The following is a 24,827-nucleotide window of genomic DNA, read 5'->3' as shown; positions in this document are numbered from 1 at the left end:
TACATGTTATTTATATTTTTACAGTTTTTAAAAAAAAATAAATAAAACCGGTGATGGATGGGCAGCCCGCGGACGGTCTGCATTTCACCAAGGGGGAATGTGGCACCCTGGACTAGCCAGGTCGTCACAGATAACACAACAACAAACCCCCTCCCCCATTAGACAGGGACACCAGCCAAACACAAAACCCTTGTTGCCTCCCTCCAGTGTCTGATGTCCACACCAGGTGGGGCGGAGCCAAGCGGTTGTCCCCACCCACCGAGGAGTTCACAGGCCTGGAGGCGGGAAAAGTGACAGTTAAGTGTTGGAGTTTGAGGAGTGAGGAGTAAGCACTTGGGTGTCTGAGTTTGTGGCCCAGGCACTGACAGCAAGGTTGGCAGACGGTGGAGGCCGTCTGCAGGAGTGGTGGAGCAACGCGGAACCGTAGGACCGGGGTCGGGCGTTGGCCCGCCGGTACCGACCGGGGAGCGAAGTGAAGCCAGCACACACAGGCAGGGCCATCGGACCCCGACCAGGCTTGGAGCCGCCGACAATAGTCAAATCCGAATGTGACCAAAACCCCAGGGGTTTCCTAACAGAAAAAGTCCCGATTGAAGGCAATAGCCCACACCGTGAGGGTATACAGCTACCGCCCAAGGCTAGAGACCCAAGGGCCAGCGCCTGCAGGCAAACGGGCTCCTCCGGTACCCATACACCGGGGAGCGGACTACCGTTGGGGATCCATAGTAGTCAAGCGAGAACATCAAGGTGCAGGGAAAGACAGCTGCCATCACCTGTCTGGGGAGAGACACAGCAGCCGGCTGCAGGACCCGTCCATCCAGCCGTTTGGTTTACCAAGGACTTTGTACATTTCTTACGGAGTGAGTACACCCGTGCCATCCAGCACCGCACCGCGCTGTCCCTGCAACCCTGCACCTCACCAACCCTGCCTCCCCGTCACATCATCGGGACCACCGACCCCCACGGAGGGGAAAAACAACATCCCAGCTGCTCCCTACCATCGCTTCCGGGATCCCCGTCACCAGCAGCGGTGGTGCCCATCTTCACCACGTCCCATGGGTGGCGTCACAGACTAAATCCCCCAAACCAAACACCCCTTTCACTCACGGGCGAGGAGCGCCGCTCGAGTCGCCGGATCTGGCCCACCACTCGAGCCACCGAGCAGCAGCCGCAGCAGCGCTGGACCCGAGCGTTAGCGAGAGCGCAGCAGCGACGGCATCCTCCCTGCCCGCGACACTTCCAGGTCACGCTTTCCCTTCCGAAGCTGTCAATTAACCCTCATTGAATATTCACTGCTTTCCCCACCCACTGGCGCGTGTAATTGGTTACCGTTAGACGTGACCCCACCCTGAGTGGGAGTGTGTCAGCTGACTGCAACCAATCACAGGCACCATGACTGCCGGTAGGTGGAGAAAGCAGTGCAAATGTCTGCGGGTGAGTATCGTGGTATAAAAATCAATAAATAAAACAGTCAACGTAGGGTCCCTGTATTCTGATACCAGCACAGATAAAGCCCACGGTTGCAGCCGTCAGCTGTTGGCCTTTATCATGGCTGTGTTTCAGTGTAAGATCTGAGTCACACACTTGCGCGAGTCACACCCAGCAGCCACACACTCTCTTGAAAGAAGCGTGTAGCTGCATAGAAATACATGCAGCCTACCCGCTCCTGTCAGGAGAATGTGCAGCTGCCTGGTGATGCGATGCAAGACTCGTGCGAGTCATACAGCTCGTGTGAGCGCACTGTATGATGGCCAGAATCACCCTTACTCTAGCATAGTATCCGCCTGATGCTCTCCAGACACGAGTGTGCAGCTGCATAGACCTACATGCAGCCGACCCTCTCCTGTCAGGAGATGCGATGCCAGACTTGTGAAAGTCCCTTGGAAGTGTGACTCCGGCCTAAGAGGAACCGCATACAACTTTTTTATCATTATTTAAATAAATAATTTTAAAAAACGCCGTGCTGTCCCCCCAATTTTGATACCCAGCCAAGATAAAGCTGACAGCTAGAGCTGTATTCTCATGCTCGGGAGACCCACGTTATTGGGAGCCCCCAGCCTAAAAATATCAGCCTCCAGCTACCCGGAATTGTCACAATCATTAGATGTGACAATCCCGGAGCTTTACCTTGCTCTTTACGATTGCCCTGGTGCGATGACAATCACTTTAATAAGGAGTTAATGGCAGCACATAGCAGCCACTAAGTCCTAGGTTAGTGATGACAGGCGTCTATAAAACCCTGTTACTAACCTGTAAGTGACAGTAAATAAACACAAACATCGAAAAAATCCTTTATTTGCAATAAAATACAGAAACCACCCTCTTTCACCACTCTATTAACTGCAACACACCCCTGCAGTTCCGACATAATCCACACAAGGTCCCATAATGATTCCAGCTCTGCTACATCTCTGTCACAGCTAGCGGCCACAGAGCATGACCACTCGCTGTGCGCTCCAGAGAGTGAATGAGCTGCGATGATTGATTGCAGTGAGACGTTGTCACACTGGCTGGGGGCTTATGTGACTGCAACCAATCACAGAGGTCAGGCTGGTCTGTGGGTGGGGAAAGCAGTGCTGAGTGCATATAGATGAGCAATGATGAGAGGAGGCTGCCGGAGCAGCGTCCAGCCACGCAATAGCAGTTTACAGCTGCAATGGAGCCTAGGTAAGTATGAAGCACTCACTTCATTCTTATTTTCTTTATTTTTTTTTTAACTTCTCGAGTGCCAGATCCAGATCAAAAAAGCCGGAATGCCGGGCCTGGCATCCGGGAATCTTTGAAAACGTGCGGATCCGGACTTTTACAGTCTGAGTCCACCCAAACTGGTCCTACAACAGTTCCCACAAATTTGGACTGGAGTACTTGATGATTTGGGGCCATGGGTTTTCCTGAGGAGAGCAAAACAGAACTGATCAAGAATGAAGTGATACAGCTTTTGCATTTTGTACAATTGTTTTTTACTGTTGAATAATATGTCGTTCCAGCTTCGAAACGCGTTGTGAAATAAAAACAACTTAATCTACAATTTGCAAAAGGATTCTTATTTTGGCAACGTGGCACAACACCATACATAGTCCATGCATAGCTTTTGCTTCTTGGCTTAGAACTCGACTTGTCAAAATTTTTTGAAAATTTCCTACTTTGTAGATTTTCTATTTATTCCCAATTTGTCTCGTCCTGTTAATTTGCTTTAAGATTTAGTAAATCGGAATTTACAAATGAAAGAAAGGAAGGTTTTACAAAGCACCAGCTTGACTTTAATTCTAAATGTTATACATTTTGAAGAAGGAATAACCGAGAAACGCAAATTTCTCAGAAAACAGTCTCCAGTCTCCAGCGTTGCGATTTCACAGGAAATTCACAGATTTACTTACACAGACACGTTAGGATAATTGGCAGATTCTCCTAAACTCCTTTTAGTCACGGCCTTTTCTTTATTCCTGCACTTTAATTTCTTCCAAGAACTGTAACTTTTTATTTTTCCATTGACATAGCCGTATGAAGGCTTGCTTATTGCGGGACGACTTAAGAATGACATCATTCACTTTACCATAAAAACTGGAAAATGCTTAAAATTCCAAGTGTGTTGAAGTAGTAAAAAAAACAACACAATACCAGCATTGTTGATGTGTTTCATTTTTCTACCACTCATTGTGTAGTAAAAATGACTTTACAAAATGATTCTCATATTCACTTACAATTACAATATCTAATATGTATAGTTTTATTGTTTTAAGTTTAGAGACCTAAAAAATATTCGGAGCTTTACAAAAAAAAATAATTGGTCTGTGCCTCCATTTTTCAACACCCATAACTTTATTTTTTGTGGATTGAGCAGTGTGATGACTTGTTATTCACATATGCCATTTTGATTACTTTCTATGGCGATCATTCAACGGCTTGCTCCATATACTTTAATAGTTGCATCATATAGCAAGAACCACATGCCCATATATATGACAGGCCTTCAGCAGCACCCCATGATCATGTCTTAAATGACACTTTAAGTGATTGACTGCTACATTTAGGAGATTATAGAGCAGCGATCAGAGCTAGATCCAGTCACTGTTTTGAGTGGAAGTTGCTGGCTGTGTAACACAGTCGGCATCTGTTCTATGTGGAGACAGCTTAGCTCCTGAGTCACTTATATACACCCACTACATGACAGAACAGTACATCATGTAGCAGGAATAGGTTAAATCAATATGGATTAGAGAAAGTGGGGTTGTGTCTTGATCATCCTACAAGAAGTGGTGTTAGGTCTTCATCACTCTACAAGAAGTGGGGGTTTGGTCTTAATCACCCTACAGGAAGTGGCATTGGGGTCTTCATCACTGTACAGGAATTGGGGTTGGGTTTAAATTGCCCTTCAGGAAGTGGGCTTGAGTTTTCATCACCCTTCTAGAAGTGGGGTTGGGTCTTCATCTCTCTACAGGCAGTGGGGTTGGGTCTTCATCACTTTACAGGAAGTGAGCTTGGGTCTTTATCACCCTTCAGAAAGTAGGGTTGGGTATTTATCACCCTACAGGAAGTGGAGTTGGGTCATCATCACCCTACAGGAAGTGGGGTTGGGTTTTCATCACCCTACAGGAAGTGAGGTTGGGTTTTCATCACCCTACAGGAAGTGGAGGTTTGCTTTTTTCTCTAAGCTCCTGCTCTCTGTTTTGTCAATTTGTTTACAGCCTTAGCAGAGAGGCAGGGTTACAGTTCCAGGCAGGCAAGCTATTGGCCATAGGTAGTGCTCAATACATGCAGGTCAGAGAGCTAACAAAGGTTTCAGCACTTATAATGCTGGCAGAATTCCGATGGCAATAAAAATCACCAATTTTGGATTGAGTGGATGGCAACTTAAATAGGATGAGAATTAAGACAGTTTCTGGACATATTGGACTAGTATGTACACCAAAAGTAATTCTTGCTGCACTACAGGGTGACATGATATTGCTGAATCCATCCACTACAGGTGTGTTTCTTAACTTGTGGTTTTCAACTCTTTGCAAAAGCGTAAATCCCATCGTGCTCTGACAGTTTCAGGTGATTGGCACAAGAGTTGTAGTTTTGCAACATCTGGAGAGCCACAGATTGAGGAACTCTGTTCTAGTGGATGAGGGCAGCAAAACTCTGCTTTTACTCAGGTTTTGGGTGAAATTTCAGGTATGCTTTAACACAAATTGAAAGTCACTCTTTATAACTTTCACAATACACAATTAGCTTTTAGCATTCCGTGGAATATAAGTGAAAAGCAAACTTCAACATCCCTAAGCTTTATATTTAGCATATCTAGGAAAGGAATGAGATAAAAATGACCGTCCTGGGAGATTATCTGGTGCTCTGCAGAAAGTGCGATAAGATAACGCAGACATAGCGGTGATTTTATATGACGTTTGCAGCATACACTTGTCTTAAGCCGGCTGTACACATTAGATGTATGCTACTCAAATCTTCGTTTTTTACTGGACCGGCAAACCACCTCCTACAGGAGTATCCAATAAAGGGTGAACGACTGGGCACTGCTTACCGCTCCTGCAGCCTCAGCATGGATCTCTTATTCATTAGTGAGCCAAACCGGTGTCCTCTATGAACTCTGGATGTCTGTATATCCCCGGTCTTCCTCCGCTTCTAGGAGTTTGCAAATCCCGTGGTTCTCGTCCAAGTATAAGAATCCAGTGAACTTTAATGACAGCAGGCTGGAGGCACTCACTGGGTGAATTTTCTTTGCTTTATCCGGGTGTTAACAAACAAGCATCTGGCGGAGGGAAAAAGAAGCATGCTGGACTACGGCCGTTTTGCACCACTAGAGGTGCTTTTATGGGACCCGTAGAAGCGCCCCTAGTAGTGCGAAATGGCCATAGTCCAGCGTGCTTCCTTTTCCCTCTCCCACATGCCTCTTTGTTTACACCCGAATATAGCAAAGAAAATTCACCCAGTGAGTGCCTCCAGCCTGATGTCATTGAACCTCCTATGGGAGTATTTTCTTTCCCTTCTAATGGAGAAGATTCAGTCACTTTCCCTGATGCTTTTATTTTTGGGAGAAAGTCACAAAGACCTTCCTACTCCTAGTCTTGTGCCGAGCTGAGTGAGAATGTTTATGGGGAGGCTGGATGAATTAGTCACTATCTAAGGTGTATGGCAAACACAATGACCCCGATTCATCAAGACTGGAGTTGTTCCCACCGGTCTTGATGAGGGGCATGCTGGAGTCCGACACTCCTCATTCATGAAGACATAGACGTCCATTATGTTGGCGTTGGCAAAACCTGGCGAGAAAATGCTAAAAGTCACAATACTTAGAGGCAACGCTGAGTTGCGCCTAAATGTTGCAACTTTTCAAAGCTTTTACACCAAAGTTCTGGAGTGCAAAATGTTTAATTCAACGTCAAAATACAGAATCTTATTTTTGTGCCTAAAAGGGGATTTCCCTTACTATAAAATTCTCCAGGACAGTTCAGTTTTATGATCCTATTTATTCCATTTTACACAGTCTATCAATGTACTTTGGACAGTGCTTGCACTGGAAAATTAGTTTATTCCTACTGCTTTAAGCCTGATATAAAATCATTTACAACATTATAACCTGCTATTTGCTGAAGTATACCAATAACCTCTACAATTTGTAATATATAAAATACTTGGCAGAATTTAGTAAAGCCATAAATGTGTGGTTTTGATATGAAAAATAAATTTGGCACTGTTTTTTATGATCATTGTTTTAAGGCCCCTTCACACATCCGTGCATTAAACACACATGTGTGATAGTCTGTGGTGCAGGTCCGTATGGCCGTTTGCATGTCCCTGTGTGTGTTAAGCCCACTTTACACGTTGCAATTAGTTGTACAATCGCATTTGTGATGTGACACGCCCAGGTTGCATACGGGATCTATGAGATTGCACGTAGGTCGTTCATTTGCTGTCACACGTGCGTTAGTAGTCTATGTTAAATTGATCAATTTTGTGTGCGATCCTTTAGATCATGTGTTCTGTGACGTATGCATTGGGCACCTTTTTTTTTTTTTTATTTATTGACTTGCCAAGCGTGTGTAATGTGTAGGGATGCGTTTTTACTATGTCATCTGCCATTCAGCTCTGCTACATGGCCGCTAACAGCAGACACAGACAGCCATGTAGCAGAGCTGAATGGCAGATGACAGCAGACACAGACAGAGCCGCACGATCAGAATGAACTCGGGATAACTTCACCCGACTTCATTGTCATGCTGCGGCTCTGTCTGTGTCGCGCCCTGATTAGCGGTCACCTGTGAAGGGCTCACCGGTGACCGCTAATCTCCTAAGTGACTGAAGTTAGCAGCCCTCTCTCATACTCACCAATCCCCGATCCCCGGCGCTGCACGGCATTCACACTGCTTTGGCGGCTTTTACTGTTTTGAAAAAGCCGGCCGCCCATTAAACAATCTCGTATTCCCTGCTTTCCCCGCCCACTGGCGCCTATGATTGGTTACAGTGAGACACGCCCCCACGCTGAGTGACAGGTGTCACACTGCACCCAATCACAGCAGCCGGTGGGCGTGTCTATACTGTGTAGTGAAATAAATAATTAAATAATTAAAAAAAAACGACGTGCGGTCCCCCCCAATTTTAAAACCAGCCAGATAAAGCCATACGGCTGAAGGCTGGTATTCTCAGGATGGGGAGCTCCACGTTATGGGGAGCCCCCCAGCCTAACAATATCAGCCAACAGCCGCCCAGAATTGCCGCATACATTATATGCAACAGTTCTGGGACTGTACCCGGCTCTTCCCGATTTGCCCTGGTGCGTTGGCAAATCGGGGTAATAAGGAGTTATTGGCAGCCCATAGCTGCCAATAAGTCCTAGATTAATCATGTCAGGTGTCTATGAGACACCTTCCATGATTAATCTGTAAATTACAGTAAATAAACACACACACCCGAAAAAAATCCTTTATTAGAAATAAAAAACACAAACATATACCCTGGTTAACCACTTTAATCAGCCCCAAAAAGCCCTCCATGTCCGGCGTAATCCAGGATGCTCCTGCGTCGCTTCCAGCGCTGCTGCATGGAGGTGACCGGAGCTGCAGAATACACCGCCGCTCCTCTCACCTCAGCGTGGGGGCGTGTCTCACTGTAACCAATCATAGGCGCCGGTGGGCGGGGAAAGTAGGGAATACGAGATTGTTTAATGGGCGGCCGGCTTTTTCAAAACAGTAACAGCAGTGTGAACGCCGTGCAGCGCCGGGGATCGGGGATCGGTGAGTATATGAGAGAGGGGGATAGACTGACATGGACAGAGAGTGAGGGACAGAGATAGTGACCGACTGACAGAGATTAGTGAATGACAGACATTGTGAGGCGCTTCAGAACGCAGGTTTTCAGCTGCGCTCTGAAGCAGATTTTTTTTAAGCTGCGGTGCAGAGCGCACACCTGCGCACATAGCCTCAGACACCAAAATCGTATGGGGGATGTCACACGTTACAATTGACTAGGTTCGTGCAACAAAACGCTCAATTCTAGACAAAGATACGATGTGTTTGCGATCAACGGTTTTGCGTTCAATCCTGATCGCACGTAGGTGTCACACGCAAATACGTCACGAACGATGCCGGATGTGCGTCACTTACAACTTGACCCCAACGACGGATTGTGAGATATATTGAAGCGTGTGTAGCAGGCTTTAGTGCTGTTCATGTGCTATCCGTGTGCTAATCGGATGTCATGCATGAACTTGTATACTTACCTGTATCCGGCACTACTGTCACACTTGCTTCCGGGTCTACAATCAGTGCAGTAAATATTCATGGCATAATGAGCGAGATCCGGAAGCAACAGCAGCGCTGGAGACAGGTAAGTATAAAATTCCATTTAATTTCAATGCATGGGTATCCTCCGGTACGTGTCACACTGATGTCACACAAATCACCTCATTGTGTGGTCTGTGTGACATCCGTGCTGCCAGCCAAAAACGGACATATTGCTGTATAGAGCCCACAGACACACGTGTGCTCCACATGAACACACGGCCCGTGTCAAAAATTTTAATTTCTAGGGATGCACAAAATATGACTCCTAATGATTTTTCGTAGATCATTTGTGGATCAATTTAATTAGCAAATGAAAGTAAAGGGTTTAAAATGTGCACTATTTATGTTGTATTTCATCCTACTTTACATAGTCAGGGAAGATCTGAACAGATATTGCTTTATAGATATAATATATTCAGAATATATTCAGAAATTTGGAAAATTAAACTTTGCAGACTTTAGAGCCCTACTGTAACTTTTTATAAGGGGTCTTAAAGGTACTTGAATATTGGTGGCCAATCCTTTGGGGTACTTTGCACGCTGTGACATCACTACTGCGATATTGTCCGGGTCAAATAGAAAGTGACGCACATCCGGTGCCAGTAACGACGTCGCAACGTGTAAAGCCTAGATGCGCCGATAAACGATCGCAACAGCGATGAAAATCGGTGATCTGTGTAGCGTCGGACATTATCATAATGTCACACCGATAGGAGATACAATGTTGTTCCTCGTTCCTGCGGCAGCACACATCGCTGTGTGTGAAGCCGCAGGAGCAAGGAACATCTCCTTACCTGCCTTCACCGCCAATGCGGAAGGAAGGAGGTGTGTGGGATGTTTACATTCCGCTCATCTCCACCCCTCCACTTCTATTGGCCGCCTGCTGTGTGACGTCGCTGTGACGTCGCACGACCCGCCCCCTTAGGAAGGAGGCGGGTCGCCGGCCAGAGCGACGTCACAGAGCAGGTAAGTGCATGTGAAGTTGTCGTAGCGATAATGTTCGCTACGGCAGCTATCACAAGATATCGCATTTGTGCGACAGGGGCGGGTACTATCGCGCTCAGCATCGCAAGCATCGGCTAGCAATGTTGCAGCGTGCAAAGTACCCCTTAGGGTTGACTATCAATATTTAATTCTGCAAATTAGAGAAATAGAAAGGCTTCGGGGTCCCAGTGAGCACAACATCCCCTTTTTTGGATTAGTTCCCCTCAAGTGTGAGTCATAGCCTCTTCATTGGTGGGGTGTTTAGAGTAGAAACCACATTTTTAATGACAAATACTAAAGAGAATATATTGATATGAAATTGATTTCCAAGAATTAAAGGAAAAGTCTGACACCAAAAACCCAAACATAAAAAAAATTCCAAGATTGTCAATGCATTTGTGGTCCCTCATTGATCTTTGCAATGTAGCATTAATGACCTAGACAGTTATTGGCCTCTAGGGTGGTGCCCAAAAGTGAAGGATAGGAAAAAGACTGATGGCACATCCTACCTTTCTAATCAGAACAGGTGCAAACTGAACATGAAACATAGAAAACAAAAAGGAGACAGTTGCACTCTTTAGTGCTATGGATATGGGAATATAGACCTGCATTACTCCTATGAAAACATTTAAAAATTGGGACACTTAGCACACAAAAATTGCCAGTTTTATGTGAGCCCAACAGCCAACGGCAAAGTGATTTCTTTTTGTGGAGTCCCTATCAAACTAATGCCTCCCTTTGCTTTAAAAAAACTACAATTTAGGGGCGGACAGGAACCTGCAAATAAAGAATTAAAATAGCCTCAGGCTGAAGAGCAGGAGTGCTCAATCAGAAGGCATAACCCTGTAATCTAAGAAAAAGACATACTACCTTTCTCATGTGAACAGGTGCAAATTAAACATGAAACATAGTAACTCTACAGCCTTAGGCTATTTTAATTCTCCATTTGCATTTTCCTGTCCGCCCATAAGTTGTAGGGTTTTTAACCCAAAGAGAGGCATTAGTTTAATAGGGATACAACAATAATGAGGTTGCCTTGCTGTTGGCTGTTGGACTCACATAAAACTGGCCATTTTTGTGTGCTAAGTATTTCAAATTTTACCTGTTTTTCATAGCAGTAATGCATCTATATTCCCATATAGATTGTTCCACAATCTTAGCACTACAGAGTTACAGAGTGCAACTGTCTCCTTTTTGTTACAAAAGTGAAGCATGTCACCCCTGTGTCCAACGATTGGCTGCGTACTTCTGGACAAATCTTTTAAACTCCAAAAATCTTAATGGCCAATCAATACCTTTAATTATTTTTGGTCAATTTGAACAACATTGGAAGTGAGAGATATTGCTTTCCATTAATGTAAAAAAAGCCCCCATTTTTTAAAATATAGAAAAGGACTACCCTTAGCTGACGTACTTTCGTAAACCAGTGCCAAAGGCCTCATACAGATTGATGTAACACTCAGAGATTAACAATGTTTTACTTGGTTTACTGCATGACATACAGTGAAGAGGTAGTAAATCATTGCACTTTGTTCAAGGCAATTGTGGCTTTATAAGCTCCAGGAATTTGGTGAGGCATTAGCTTTTTATTTTTCGATTGTTCAGATTAATCATAAAGCAGATAAAAAAGGAAAACACATATAGATAAAATAGAACAGAAACAATTAATTTGCTTTGAAATTGAGCAGTTGCAAACACTGATTAAAATGCAGAAAAAAAAGTTTTGGAAGAGAAAGTCGAGTCTAAATACAGAAAATAAGGCCAACACGATAAGGATGTTTACTTCATGCCTATGTATATTGTGCAAGACAATCCAAAAATCAAGCAAAAAAAGAAAATAATTATAGGGACAACTTCGTCCAACTAAAACAAATTGTACCTAAATGTGCTTAGATTAGCAAGTGATAGTTCACATCTGGTGCCTCGTTCTTCAGCATTAAGCTCTGGTCTTGGGTCTTGGCAGGTCCTCTTCTTGTTTGGGCCTATGTCAGTACATGACCTGGGTGGTGTGTGATGGAGGCTGCTCAGGTACTCATTTTCTTTGTCACAGAAAATAACAGAGATATTTGGTTCCAGGTACCTAAAATAACAATTTTTGGTCTAGGGCCCACACCTGTAGATCCCGAGCATCCATAGGGAACTTTGTGTATAATATGTTACTCCTGCTTTTTTGTCCATCTGGATAATATTTTTTCATACTAGAATTTAGTATCTAATTTGTGTTCTGCTCTCGGTTCCAAAACGTCTGCAATATGTGTAATTATTCTATAATCTTGTCCAGCTGCCTCTCGCTGTAGTACTAGCTTGGAAAGCTCCTCAATTACCGAAAAAGATGCAACCGACATGAGGTTCCTGAGATGGAAATATAGGGGGGCCCACATTCGGCATTTCATCTGTGAGCTATCTAGAAGCAGCTCTTCTGGAAGACCGGAGGCAACCTCCTTAATTACTTTTGACACTTTATATCAGTGGTCTCCAACCTTTCTGACTTTAAGAGCCACATTCAGCTCTGAGAGAGGGTTGGTAGCCACATCCAGCTCTGAGAGAGAATTGGGAGCCACATCCAGCTCAGAGAGGATTGGGAGCCACATCCAGCTCAGAGAGGATTTGGAGCCACATCCAGCTCTGAGAGAGGATTGAGAGCCACATCCAGCTCTGAGAGAAGATTGGGAGCCACGTCCAGCTCTGATAGAAGGTTGGGAGCCACATCCAGCTCTGATAAAGGATTGGAATCCACATCCAGCTCTAATAGAGGATTGGCAGCCACGTCCAGCTTTGATAGAGGGTTGGGAGCCACATCCAGCTCTGAGGAGGATTGGGAGCCACATACAGCTCAGAGAAGATTGAGAGCCACATACAGCTCTGAGAGAGGATTGAGAGCCACATACAGCTCTGAGAGAAGATTGGGAGCTACGTCCAGCTCTGATAGAAGGTTGGGAGCCACATCCAGCTCTGATAGAGGATTGGGATAAACATCCAGCTCTGATACAGGAGTGGTAGCCACATCCAGCTTTGATAGAGGGTTGGGAGCCACATCCAGCTCTGAGGAGGATTGGGAGCCACATACAGCTCAGAGAGGATTGAGAGCCATATACAGCTCTGAGAGAGGATAGAGAGCCACATACAGCTCTGAGAGAGGATTGGGAGCCACATCCAGCTTCCTCCCCCTGACAGTATTGACACTCAGAGGCCCCATTACCGGTATAATGACAGCAAAAGCTTTTCCACAGAAATCACACCGAGGCAGTATACCAAGATCCAAAGATTCATACCTTACTACCTTCCAGATCTTTTCTGTATGAGGCTACTCCTAAAAGTCACCATTTGGAGACCTGATCTTCATAGCTGTTTACTAGACCTGGTACTAATGCACCAAACAGGCAGACAACCGTGAACGACACATTATGGGCCGCCCCTGAGCCACATGTGGCTCCCAAGCCACAGGTTAGAGACCCCTGGTCTATATGATGCATTTCATATGCCAATAATAGATTGGACCCGTCACACAAACTGAAGTAGGCACTGATCTATAGGGTAACGCATATCATGTGACAATCATCCTTCAATTTACCAAGATTAAAGCTGCGTCTATAGAAAAGAATCTTAGTTCTGAGATGATGTCTAGTGAAAACCATTTTTTGTTTTAAAAATCTTGTCGAAAGGCTTCACATATAATATAATTTTAGTCCAGTAGATTTCCATCATCAGTATATATTCTCAAAACAGGTCCACAATAGGAATAGGAGTCATTCTGTTTACCAGGTTGACTTTTCTGACTGGAGGATCTTCTCGTAAAACTATCGGCACTGGACTGGAGATTATTATTGTGTCCCAGGCTATAGTTTTAGGTCTACCTTTAGGAATTATAGGGAAATATAAGAGTTCCAAAAGTTATTTCTTTCCTTTAATAATGGGACTCATTCATTAATATCGGAATCCATCCTTGATGAAACTTACTGTCCTGTTCTTTTTTTTCTTCAGTCATATGGTGGTTATGTCACATCCATGGCCCTTGGCCAAGGTACGGGTCTGTTTAAATGTGGCATGGCCGTGGCTCCTGTTTCTAACTGGGAATATTACGGTAAGTAATCCATTCTGCCGTATGTAAATCACCTACAAACTCTACTTAGTTCATGTATAATGTAACTAAAGGCCCAGTCACACACAACGACTTACCAGCGATCCCGAAAACGAGACGACCTGATAGGGATCGCTGGTAAGTCGCTGGGAGGTCGCTGGTGAGGTGTCACACAGTCAGATCTTACCAGCGATGCAGGAACAATACAGGTCGCAGTAGTGACCTGTATAACGATCTCAGCAGTCACTGTGACCCTGTCACACAGTGTCAAACACAGCGATGTGTCCTGCCCAGCAGGATATCGCCTTTGAAGAAAATGGCCTGAACCATTCTGCAACGACCGGCGACCTCACAGCAGGGGCCTGATCGCTGGTAGATGTCACACATAACGAGATCGCTAACGGGATCGCTACTGCGTCACAGAAACCGTGACACAGCAGCGATCTCGCTAGCGATCTCGTTATGTGTGACGGTACCTTAAGGGTAACTAAGGCATTGTCAATAAAGTGCCTTCCTTGACTCTAGATTTTATAGATTAACTTGTACAGGGCAGATATTAACTCCGCAAGGACTGGGCAATTTTTTGTTTCTGCACTTTTCATTTTTTTCCTTCCCTTATTCCAAGAGCCATAACTTTTTTTATCATCAATATAGCCATATGAGATCTAGTTTTTTGCGGGATGAGTTGTACTTTTGAATGACATCACTCATTTTATAATATGATGTGATGGTAAGCAGGAAAAAAAATCCAAGTATGGTATAATAGAAAAAAGTGAAAAAAGGTGAAATTCTGCAATAGTTTTTTATTTTATTTTTATTTACAACATTCATTTTACCATAAACCTGACCTGGCAGTGTGATTCTCCAGTACGATTATGTAGATACCAAACATGTATAGTTTTTGTTTTATTTAAGTGGTGAAAAAAAATTCTGAAATTTAAAAAAAAAATCTTGCTTGTGTAACATTTTCAATTTTTTGGATCTTGGGCTGTGGGAGGAATTGTTCTCTTGCACCTGAGATGATGTTTTTATTGATATTATTTTGGGGTACTTTATATAGGATGTTTTGATCTCCTATTATTACTTTTTTTTCTGTCATTGTGGGTGTCGAAAAACTGCAATTCTGGTGTTTTGTTTTTTTCTTCTTCAATATGCTGTTTACCGATCAGAGAAATTTATTTTAGATTTTGATAGATTGGACATTTATGAACGCATTGATACCAAATATGTGTATTTTTATTTTGTTTTATTTGTGTTCTGTTCAATGGGGCAAAAAGGGGGGGTTTGAACTTTTGTAGTTTTTTTAATTTTTTTTCATATTTTTTTAAACTTTTTTTTACTTTTAACTGTTGTTACTAGTTCCCTTATGGGACTGGAAGTTGCAATTGTCTGATGGCTTGCGTGAGCAACGCTCTGTATGGCAGAAATGAATTAATGAATGACGGCTCACAGTTAGTGTACACAGGAGGATTGTTATGACAGACATAGAAGACTGACAGGGGATTTAATTGGCTAACCACTGCGGGCGGATCTCCAATCCAAACAGTTGAAGACACATCGGCTTATCAGATCGGCCAACATGTGCAGGGAAAGATGCAGGCTCGGTGTGCAAGCCCGCATCAAAGGCAGGGACATGACCCATAAAGGACATTTTAGTCTTGAGCGAATTTTTCAACTTTAAACAACCTTTATTTTTTTTTAGAAAAATCCCCTTTAGGTTTCCGAGCTCTGGATCCTGAGAATGGGAATTTGCATAGCGAAAAATCACAGAAACAATGGGCAACAGTGTTTACCTGCCCAGGCCACAGAAACAAATGCACTCAGAGGATGCAGAAAAACCCTTAATAAAGATGGAGGCAACACAGGTTCAAGACACTGATGAAGCAACCGCTCACCCACTGCCACTCCATGGAGGGGGTGGTTGCTTAGTATTAAAATTGCACGCAAATAGCCTGTATATGGTGCTCTTCACACATGTAGCTGCACAGTGTCTGGCTTACAGCCTATTGTTGACACCCATACTAGTAGACTATGCGGGCTGCCTAGCACTACATAAGTGCACCACACAGGAACGGGAACCCTAGTTTACAAGGCCTACATTAATGGGCCTGGTTACATTCTGTATAAAGATATGATAAGTGCAAATTTCAGATTTTTTGGGGTATAATTTAATTCCTCTTTTTGTGGTTTAGCTTTTAAATTTAGTGTAGTGACTCAAAAGCATGAGGACCCTTGACGTGAGTTGTGAGCATCTGTATTTTGACCAAAATATCAACTAACACTTGTTTTATATATATATATATATATATATATATATATATATATATATGTGTGAACAACGACAAGGCAGAGTCCAGCAATAACGTGAGCAATCCAGGATGCTGTTAAAAATTTTTTATTTTTTTTTCCTTCTTTTTATTCATAAATTCATTAAAATATAATGGTCCAAGCAATTCAGAACAGCATTATCGCAGGAAAATAGCGCAGATAGGACTACGCGTTTCAGCGGTAAAATCCGCCTTCTTCACGGTCCAGAATCTGATCCGCTTTCCAATTTTAACAGCATCCTGGATTGCTCACGTTATTGCTGGACTCTGCCTTGTCGTTGTTCACATTTGTATGGATGGACTCCTACGTCCTGATCAGGGCACAACAGAGTTAACCAGGTCAGCTGAGGTTCCAGGTGATTCACAGGAGTGAGCTGGTCTACATTGTTGGACATATATATATATATATATATATATATATATATATATATATATATATATAAAAGTGTGTGTGTATATATATATATATATATATATATATACATACATGTACAGCATATCATTTATTTTTCATTTCATCATATACATTCTTTAGAATGGAATTTAGATTGCTGTTTGTTCAAAAATATGGTGTTCAGATTTGCTTTTTCTCTTTCCCATTCGTGCAGCATCTATCTACACTGAGCGGTACATGGGGCTTCCAACAAAAGCAGACAATCTCCAAAATTATCAGGTAATCAGGAATAGAAAAGGCAGCAGGGTGGCTTAGTTTACATGTTTGGGAAATTTACGAAGGTTGGCAAGCAATCTAGTTGGAGTTCATTAAGAAAGACATCACTTGACATTAAAATCATGGATAGCGATATTATTATTATTATTATTATTTAATATTATAGCGTCATTTATTCCATGACGCTTTACATGTGAAAAGGGGTACACATAGTAGGGACAAGTACAATAGTCATAAACAAAACAAGGCACAGACTGGTACAGGAGGAGAGAGGACCCTGCCCGTGAGGGCTCACAGTCTACAGGGGATGGGTGAGAATACAGTAGGGAAGGGTGGAGGTGGTCATGTGACGCTATAGCGGACTCATTGTTATGGCAGGTAGTAGGCTTGTTGGAAGAGGTGGGTCTTCAGGTTCCTTGTGAAGCTTATCAAGGTAGGGGAGAGTCTGATATGCTGGGGTACAGAGTTCAAGAGTATGGGGAAGGCACGGGAGAAATCTTGTATGCGATTGTGGGAAGAGGAGATGCGAGGGGAGTAGAGAAGGATATCTTGTAAGGATCGAAGGTTATGTGCAGGTACGTAGCGGGAGACTAGGTCACAGATGTATGAAGGAGACAGGTTATGGATGGCTTTGTAGGTCACGGTTAGGGTTTTGAGCTGGAGTCCTTGAGCAATGGGAAGCCAGTGAAGGGATTAGCTGAGTGGCGAGGCCAGGGAATAGCTGGGGGGACAGGTGGATTAGTCGGGCAGCATAGTTTAGAACAGATTGTAGGGGTGCGAGACTGTTAGAAGGGAGACCACAGAGCAGGAAGTTGCAATAGTCCAGATGGGAGATAATAAGTGCATGCACTAGGGTTTTTGCAGCTTCTTGGGAAAGGAATGTATGAATCCGGGAAATCTAATGGCAATACGGATCAGAGGACCGACACTACACTTTAAAGAGGTCATCCACACTTTTGACATTGATGACCTATCCTTAGGATTTTTGAACTGTCTTTTATTTTGCCGATGATCTATATTAATGCATATTTTTCCACCCAAAAGCCATGTTCCCATATAGCCTAAATGCTACTTTTCGATGTGGAGACCCTTCGAAAAACATGCATTGTTTCTCAAATGTGGATACGGCCTAAACATGGACAAGGTGCTATGTGTGAACAAGCCCATATTGTCTGTCTTCAGATCTGGTGGCAGTTATATGCCATTTTTAATCCGGCCACGTGAAAATGTCCGTCCAAAATCAACGAATTGACTTAATCAGTGGAAAAATTGCAATGTTCTAATCTAAAGTTTCCAAAGGCAAATTAAAGTGTAGCCAAAAAAAGATCATTTTATAGACTTTAATGCCATCATCAAACACAAGCCTTTTTATATTAGTTGTGCATCAGAAATCACGTCTAATGAATTACTTCTCCTTCCTTTTTTTTCCAGAATTCGACGGTGATGTCCAGGGCTGAGAATTTCAGGAAGGTAGATTACTTACTCATTCACGGAACGGCAGATGGTAGGTGCTATCAAAAGCCAATCTACAGGGTAAACAGTGAGGCAGAATCGGGGAATAACTTTGTTTGATTAGCAATAAGCACACTACTTAGTTTCTGATAGACACCAGTACATAAAAGTGTTTATGTGATACCGGTTCTCAAGCTGTGATGAGGCTATCATTTTCATCAATAGACTGTTAAGACCGTCATCTTACCCTAATGCATCATGGCTTAACTGTCAAATATTTATCCATTTTTAGATATGGTCAACAAACATATTTTATTATGTGTTTCCTCGTAGATAATGTCCATTTCCAGCAAGCTGCTCAGATTTCCAAAGCTTTGGTTGATGCCCAAGTGGATTTTGAAGCAATGGTAAATTCCCATATATTAAAGATTTTATGTCAAGGTTACAATTTATTGCTGGTAAACGATGATGTAATATTTCTAAATGGGGTAAGATATGATCTACTATACAAAGAGTCAAATATGCAACCCAAACGTACGGTTCGTTCAAGTCAGTGTATATACTGATTATTATTTATTATTAATTATTATTATTATTATGAAAGCGCCATTTTTTCCATGGCGCTTTAAATGTGAAAAGGGCTATATATAATAAAAATAATTACAATGTGAAAAGGGTATATAATATAATAAAAACCAATTACAATAATCATGATCAATACAAGGCAGAGACTGGTACAGGAGGAGAGGACCCTGCCCGCGAGAGCTCACAGTCTACAGGGGATGGGTGAGGGTACAGGAGGAGAGATGACCCTGCCTTGAGGGATCACAGTCTAGAGGGGATGGGTGAGGGTACAGGAGGAGAGAGGACCCTGCCCAAGAGGGCGCACAGTCTACATGGGATGGGTGAGGGTACAGGAGGAGAGAGGACCCTGTCCGGGAGGGCTCACAGTCTACAGGGAATTGGTGAGGGTATAGGAGGAGAGAGGACCCTACCCCTGAGGGCTCACAGTCTACAGAGGATGGGTGAGGGTACAGGAGGAGAGAGGACCCTGCCCAGGAGGGCTCACAGTCTACAAGGAATTGGTGAGGGTACAGGAGGAGAGAGGACCCTGCCCCTGAGGGCTCACAGTCTACAGGGGATTGGTGAGGGAACAGGAGGAGAGAGGACCCTGCCCGCGAGAGCTCACAGTCTACAGGGGATGGATGAGGGTACAGGAGGAGAGAGGACCCTGCCCGGGAGAGCTCACAGTCTACAAGGAATGGGTGAGGGTACAGGAGGAGAGAGGATCCTGCCCATGAGGGCGCACAGTTTACAGGGAATTGGTGAGGATACAAGAGGAGAGAGGATCCTGTCCACGAGGGTTCACAGTCTACAGGGGATGGGTGCGGGTACAGGAGGAGAGCGGACCCTGCCAACGAGGGTTCACAGTCTACAGGGAATGAGTGAGGATACAAGAGGAGAGAGGATCCTGCCCACGAGGGTTCACAGTTTACAGTTAATGAGTGAGGGTATTGTAGGTGAGGGTAGAGCTGGTTATGCAGTGGTAGAGTGGACTGAGGGTTACTGCATGTTGCAGGTTTGTAGGAAGAGGTGGGTCTTCAGGTTCCTTTTGAAGTTGTCCACTGTAGGCGATAGTCTGATATGTTGGGGTAGAGAGTTCCAGAGTATGGGGGAGGCACAGGAGAAATCTTGTATGTGATTGTGGGAAAAGGAGATTAGAGGGGAGTAGAGAAGGAGATCTTGTGAGGATCGAATGTTGCATGCAGATAGGTACCGGGAGACTAGGTCACAGATGTATGGAGGAGACAGGTTGCGGATGGCTTTGTATGTCATGGTTAATGTTTTGAACTGGAGTCTTTGGACAATGGGAAACCAATGGCAGAATGGAGAGGCTGGGAAATAGTGAGGGCAGAGGTGGATTAGTCGAGCAGCTGAGTTTAGGATACATTGGTGGGGTGCAAGAATGTTAGTAGGGAAGCTACAGAGAAGGAGGTTGCAGTAGTCAAGGTGGGAAATGATGAGGGCATGCACTAATGTTTTAGTAGATTGTTGGTTAATGAATATACGGATCCAGGAAATATTTTTGAGTTGGAGGTGGAAAGGGCTTGCATGTGTGGCTTGAAGGATAGAGCAGAGTCAAAGGTTACCCTAAGGCAGCAAGCTTTTGGGACTGAGGAGAGTGAGCAGCCACTGACTATGATGGATAGGTCTGTTGGGGGGGGTTTGAGTAAGATGAGGGAAAAATGATGAATTCTGTTTTGTCCACTTTAAGTTTTAGAAATCGAGCAGCGAAAAAGGATGAAATAGCGCACAGACATTGTTGGATTCTGGTTAGTAGGGAGGTGATATCAGGTCCAGAGAGGTAGATCTGCATAGCAGCTTAGAGCGTAGAGGTGATACTAAAAGCCGTAGGACTCTATGAGCTGTCATAGTCTGAAGGTGTAGATGGAAAAGAGCAGGGGATTCAAGAACTGAACCTTGGGGGACACCGACAGATAGGGGATGAGATAAAGAGTGTTAGAGTGGGAGATGCTGAATGTCTGATTGGTTAGATATGAAGAGATCCAAGATAGGACCAAGTCTGTGATGCCAAGAGATGAGAGAATCTGTAGTAGGAGGGAATGGTCTACTGTGTCGAAGGCAGAGGACAGGTGCAGGAGGAGGAGGACACAATAGTGTGACTTGGCTTTGGTGACTTTAGTTAGGGCAATTTCAGTTGAGTGATGCAATCGTATGTCACATTTTAACTGGTCAAAGAGAAAGCAGGAGGAGAGGTGTGAGGACAGTTCAAGATGGACATGCTGTTCTAGTAGTTTTGAGGTGTAGGGGAGAAGTAATATTGGGCAATAGCTAGACATTGAGGATGGGTCAAGGGAGGGTTTTTTGAGGATGGTGTGATCGATGCATGTTTAAAGCAGCAGGGGAAGACACCATATGTAGCAAACTTTAACATGACATTGCTAATTGAATTTGTGGCAGATGTTAAAGTTTGTTACATCTGATTCTGATTCTGTGCGTTAAAACATTTTCCTGACGGTTTTTTAAAAAATGTTTCACCTCAAAGAAAGAATCAGCTGTGATCCCGTGCTGTAATATCTGTATACTTTATTTTGTATCCTCCCCGGCCCAGGAGCTGTGGTATGATCAGACCATGTCCCTGTACAGTCAGACACGGCCATTACACAGTACATAGCAGGGGCACATATATAAGATTATCTCAGCACAAGAACATTATTTTTATACACATCCAATTGTGGAAAGTATTATTATTCCAAGATCTATTGATTTAAAACAAATTTTGTTCATGTGACAATCTCTTTAAAGTAACCAGAAAGAGATTTAGGCGGGCTTTGCACACTACGACATCGCAGGTGCGATGTCGGTGGGGTCATGTCGAAAGTGACGCACTTCCTGCGTCGCTCTTGACATCGTAGTGTGTAAATCCTAGATGCTACGTTTAACGAGCGCAAAATCGTCGTAATCGAATCAACGGTGTAGCGTCGGCGAATTCCATAATTACGCAGACACGACGGTCCGATGTTGTTCCTTGCTCCTGCGGCAGCACACATCGCTGTGTGTGAAGTCGCAGGAGCGAGGAACGTCTCCTACCTGCGTCACCACGTCTACCGTCGGCTATGTGGAAGGAAGGAGGTGGGCAGGATGTTTATGTCCCGCTCATCTCCGCCCCTCCACTCCTATTGGCCGCCTGCCGTGTGACGTCGCAGTGACGCTGCACGCCCCGCCCCCTTAATAAGGAGGCGGTTCGCCGGTCAGAGCTACGTCGCAGGGCAGGTGAGTGCATGTGAAGCCACCGTAGCGATAATATTCGCTACGGCAGCTATCACAATGATATCGCAGCTGCGACGGGGGCGGGGACTATCGGGCTCGGCATTGCAACATTGGCCTGCTATTTCGTAGTGTGCAAAGTACCCCTTAGAATCGAGTTAGCCAAGATGTGTTGCTTTTCCTCCACCTTTGGTACCTTTAACAGGGAAAAATCCTCCTTAGTTTTTCCATTCATACCAGACATATACATTACATTGTTGTCAACACATAGGAAATGATAGATTAAATGGTCCAAGGAATCATTTGCCCATCAAACATGGTGAGGCAGCCACAAAACATTTAATCAAATCTAAACCATATGCCCAATACCAAGCAGACGGAAGTGACATTATATTCTTTCTATTAAATAGTAATCCGCATGCTTGCTAAATGAGTTCCATACATTTATGTCATATGATAGACTTTTTGTATAGTGGTGACATTGGGATCTTCAGCCTACGTGATGTTCCCAAACCATGCGATCCAATCGGTACTATACATATGTATGCATTTTACATGGTCAGCCCCTCCGGTACTGGAATTCTGCACGGTAGGAAGTCGTTTTGCTTCTTCTTATCTATCACAGATCTAGATATACTACACATTATGACCAGAAGCATAGGTTTATGTACTGTGGTAGCTTCTATGCCTCTTCTTATGTATGTCATATATTTTTCTTATCTTTTTTTCTCCAGTGGTACACAGACAAGGATCACTCAATCGCTGGATCCGGAAGAAAACATCTATACAATCACATGACGCACTTTCTTAAGAAATGCTTTTCTATGTCATGAGTTATAGTCACTGACTCTCCCTCCACCCAATATATTATATTTTTTGGTTGTTCACTAAATCGATAAATTAATTCACTGTATGGACAGATCTGCAGGATGCCACCCGTATGTCAAATTTGTTGTGCTTTTCCCCATTGTCTTACACCATAAAATTCAGTTATTAAAATAATTATATGGTCAAAAGTACTATTTCTGCTAAATAAATATTAGATACTTAATATGAGATGTTGTTTTTAATGCAGGATAAAAGTTAATTTCTTTAATTAATGAGAAGCCATCACAATTTTGCAATCTTGTTAGATATCTAAAGGCCCCGTTACACGCAACAACATCGCTAATGAGATATCGTTGGGGTCACGGAATTTGTGATGCACATCCGGCCTCGTTAGCGACGTCATTGTGTGTGACACCTACGAGCGACCGCTAACGATTAAAAATACTCACCAAATCGTTGATCGTTGACACGTTGTTCATTTCCCAAATATCGTTGCTGTTGCTGGACGCAGGTTGTTCGTCGTTCCTGAGGCAGCACACATCGCTACGTCTGACACCCCGGGAACGACGAACAACAGCGTTCCTGCGTCCTCCGGCAACGAGGTCGGTGTGACGTTAATGCGGCTGCTCTCCGCCCCTCCGCTTCTACTGGACGCCTGCCGTGTGACGTCTCTGTGATGGCGCACGAACCTCCCCCTTATAAAAGAGGTTGTTCGCTAGGAAGGTAAGTATGTGTGACGCGTCCTAACGATATTGTGCGCCATGGGCAGCAATTTGCCCGTGACACACAAACGAGGCGGGTCACGGGCAAATTGCTTTTAGTGTTTTTATTTTTAGTTAATAACATTTTGCTAAATTTCAGTCTGAAATCTTCATTCCTTCATTCATTTTCAGCCCCCCATACTTTGCAGTTTTCAGCCTGATTCAATTTTCAGATTTTTCTCTTGTGGGAGTATCTCTCCCAGTAATACAGGCTGGATGTGAAGTCTTGTGTATCCAGGGTGCTGCTTACCTGACTTGATTTCATGTACCGTAGTTCCTTATTTCCTCCTCATGTGCTTTCCTCCTAAATTATGTGCAAAGGTGTACATGGTGTTTAAATTGCTTTTATACATAAAAATATCACCCAAAAGAGATAATTTTGGCCAACCATTGTTGAAAATTTTTTGCAAAAATTTTTTTTATGATGGACAGTAGCAGCCTGCGATCTGCCAGGTTCGAAAATTTCAGCCAAGCTTGTGTGTGTCATGTTCAGACCAATTTGGATGATAATTCGGCACTTTGTAGATGATTTTACTTTTTTAACTTGCTCCCTAATTGGCTGTTGTTTTCTTTCATACTATGGGCAGGATTATATGTACAAAAGATCCCCTAGAATAGATGATTGGTCAAATGGCCGCCTGCTCATTATCTTTTGTTGGATTTTGGGAAGAACTTCTTAAGGCCTGAAACACACATCCGTGAAACACGTGCGTGTTTGGTCCGTTTCCGTGTATACTGGAGACACGGCCAAACGTGCACCAATGTTACTATACCTCTGCGGTTACAATTGCGTTTTTGGTTATGTCCGTGAGTCCGTCTCCGTGATGCGTTTTTTGGTCCGTGTCTCACGCCAGCATGTCCGTTTTCTGCACGCAACACGCAGCACGGACCCAATGAAAGTCAATGGGTCTGTGCGCACGTCCGAGTGACACGGACGCAACTCTGTTTGCTCCCTGTACGTTTTGTGCTTTTTTCATGTGATGTCGGTCTTTTTTCTTTTTCTGTTTCGTTCTCTCCCTCAGTCCGTCGGTCGGTCTCTATGTCTGTCGGTCGGTCTCTCTGTCTTATCTGTCCCTCTAGCTGTCTGTCGGTCAGTTCCCCCCCCCTCTCTCATACTTACCGTTCCCCGATCTCCGGCGCGGCGCTGCACGGCTGTTA

General features: G+C 43.9%; 1 protein-coding gene across 1 annotated transcript in view; it reads left to right on the top strand.

Moving 5' to 3' along the window:
- LOC142245858 (prolyl endopeptidase FAP-like) overlaps positions 1–23,109 on the top strand; it is a 164,861-nt gene extending 141,752 nt beyond the window's left edge. Inside the window, exons 22-26 of the mRNA XM_075318841.1 lie at positions 13,746–13,845; positions 16,778–16,842; positions 18,271–18,343; positions 18,625–18,698; positions 22,815–23,109. Of these exons, the coding sequence (XP_075174956.1) occupies positions 13,746–13,845; positions 16,778–16,842; positions 18,271–18,343; positions 18,625–18,698; positions 22,815–22,913 (411 nt within the window). The 3' untranslated portion in view covers positions 22,914–23,109. The remainder of the gene's footprint in view (positions 1–13,745; positions 13,846–16,777; positions 16,843–18,270; positions 18,344–18,624; positions 18,699–22,814) is intronic.
- The last annotated feature ends 1,718 nt before the right edge of the window (positions 23,110–24,827 follow it).

This window comes from Anomaloglossus baeobatrachus, chromosome 7 (assembly GCF_048569485.1).
Source record: "Anomaloglossus baeobatrachus isolate aAnoBae1 chromosome 7, aAnoBae1.hap1, whole genome shotgun sequence".
Taxonomy (NCBI): Eukaryota; Metazoa; Chordata; class Amphibia; order Anura; family Aromobatidae; genus Anomaloglossus; species Anomaloglossus baeobatrachus.
The sequence above is the reverse complement of the archived record's forward strand: the minus strand, read 5'-3'. Positions and strand labels throughout refer to the sequence as shown.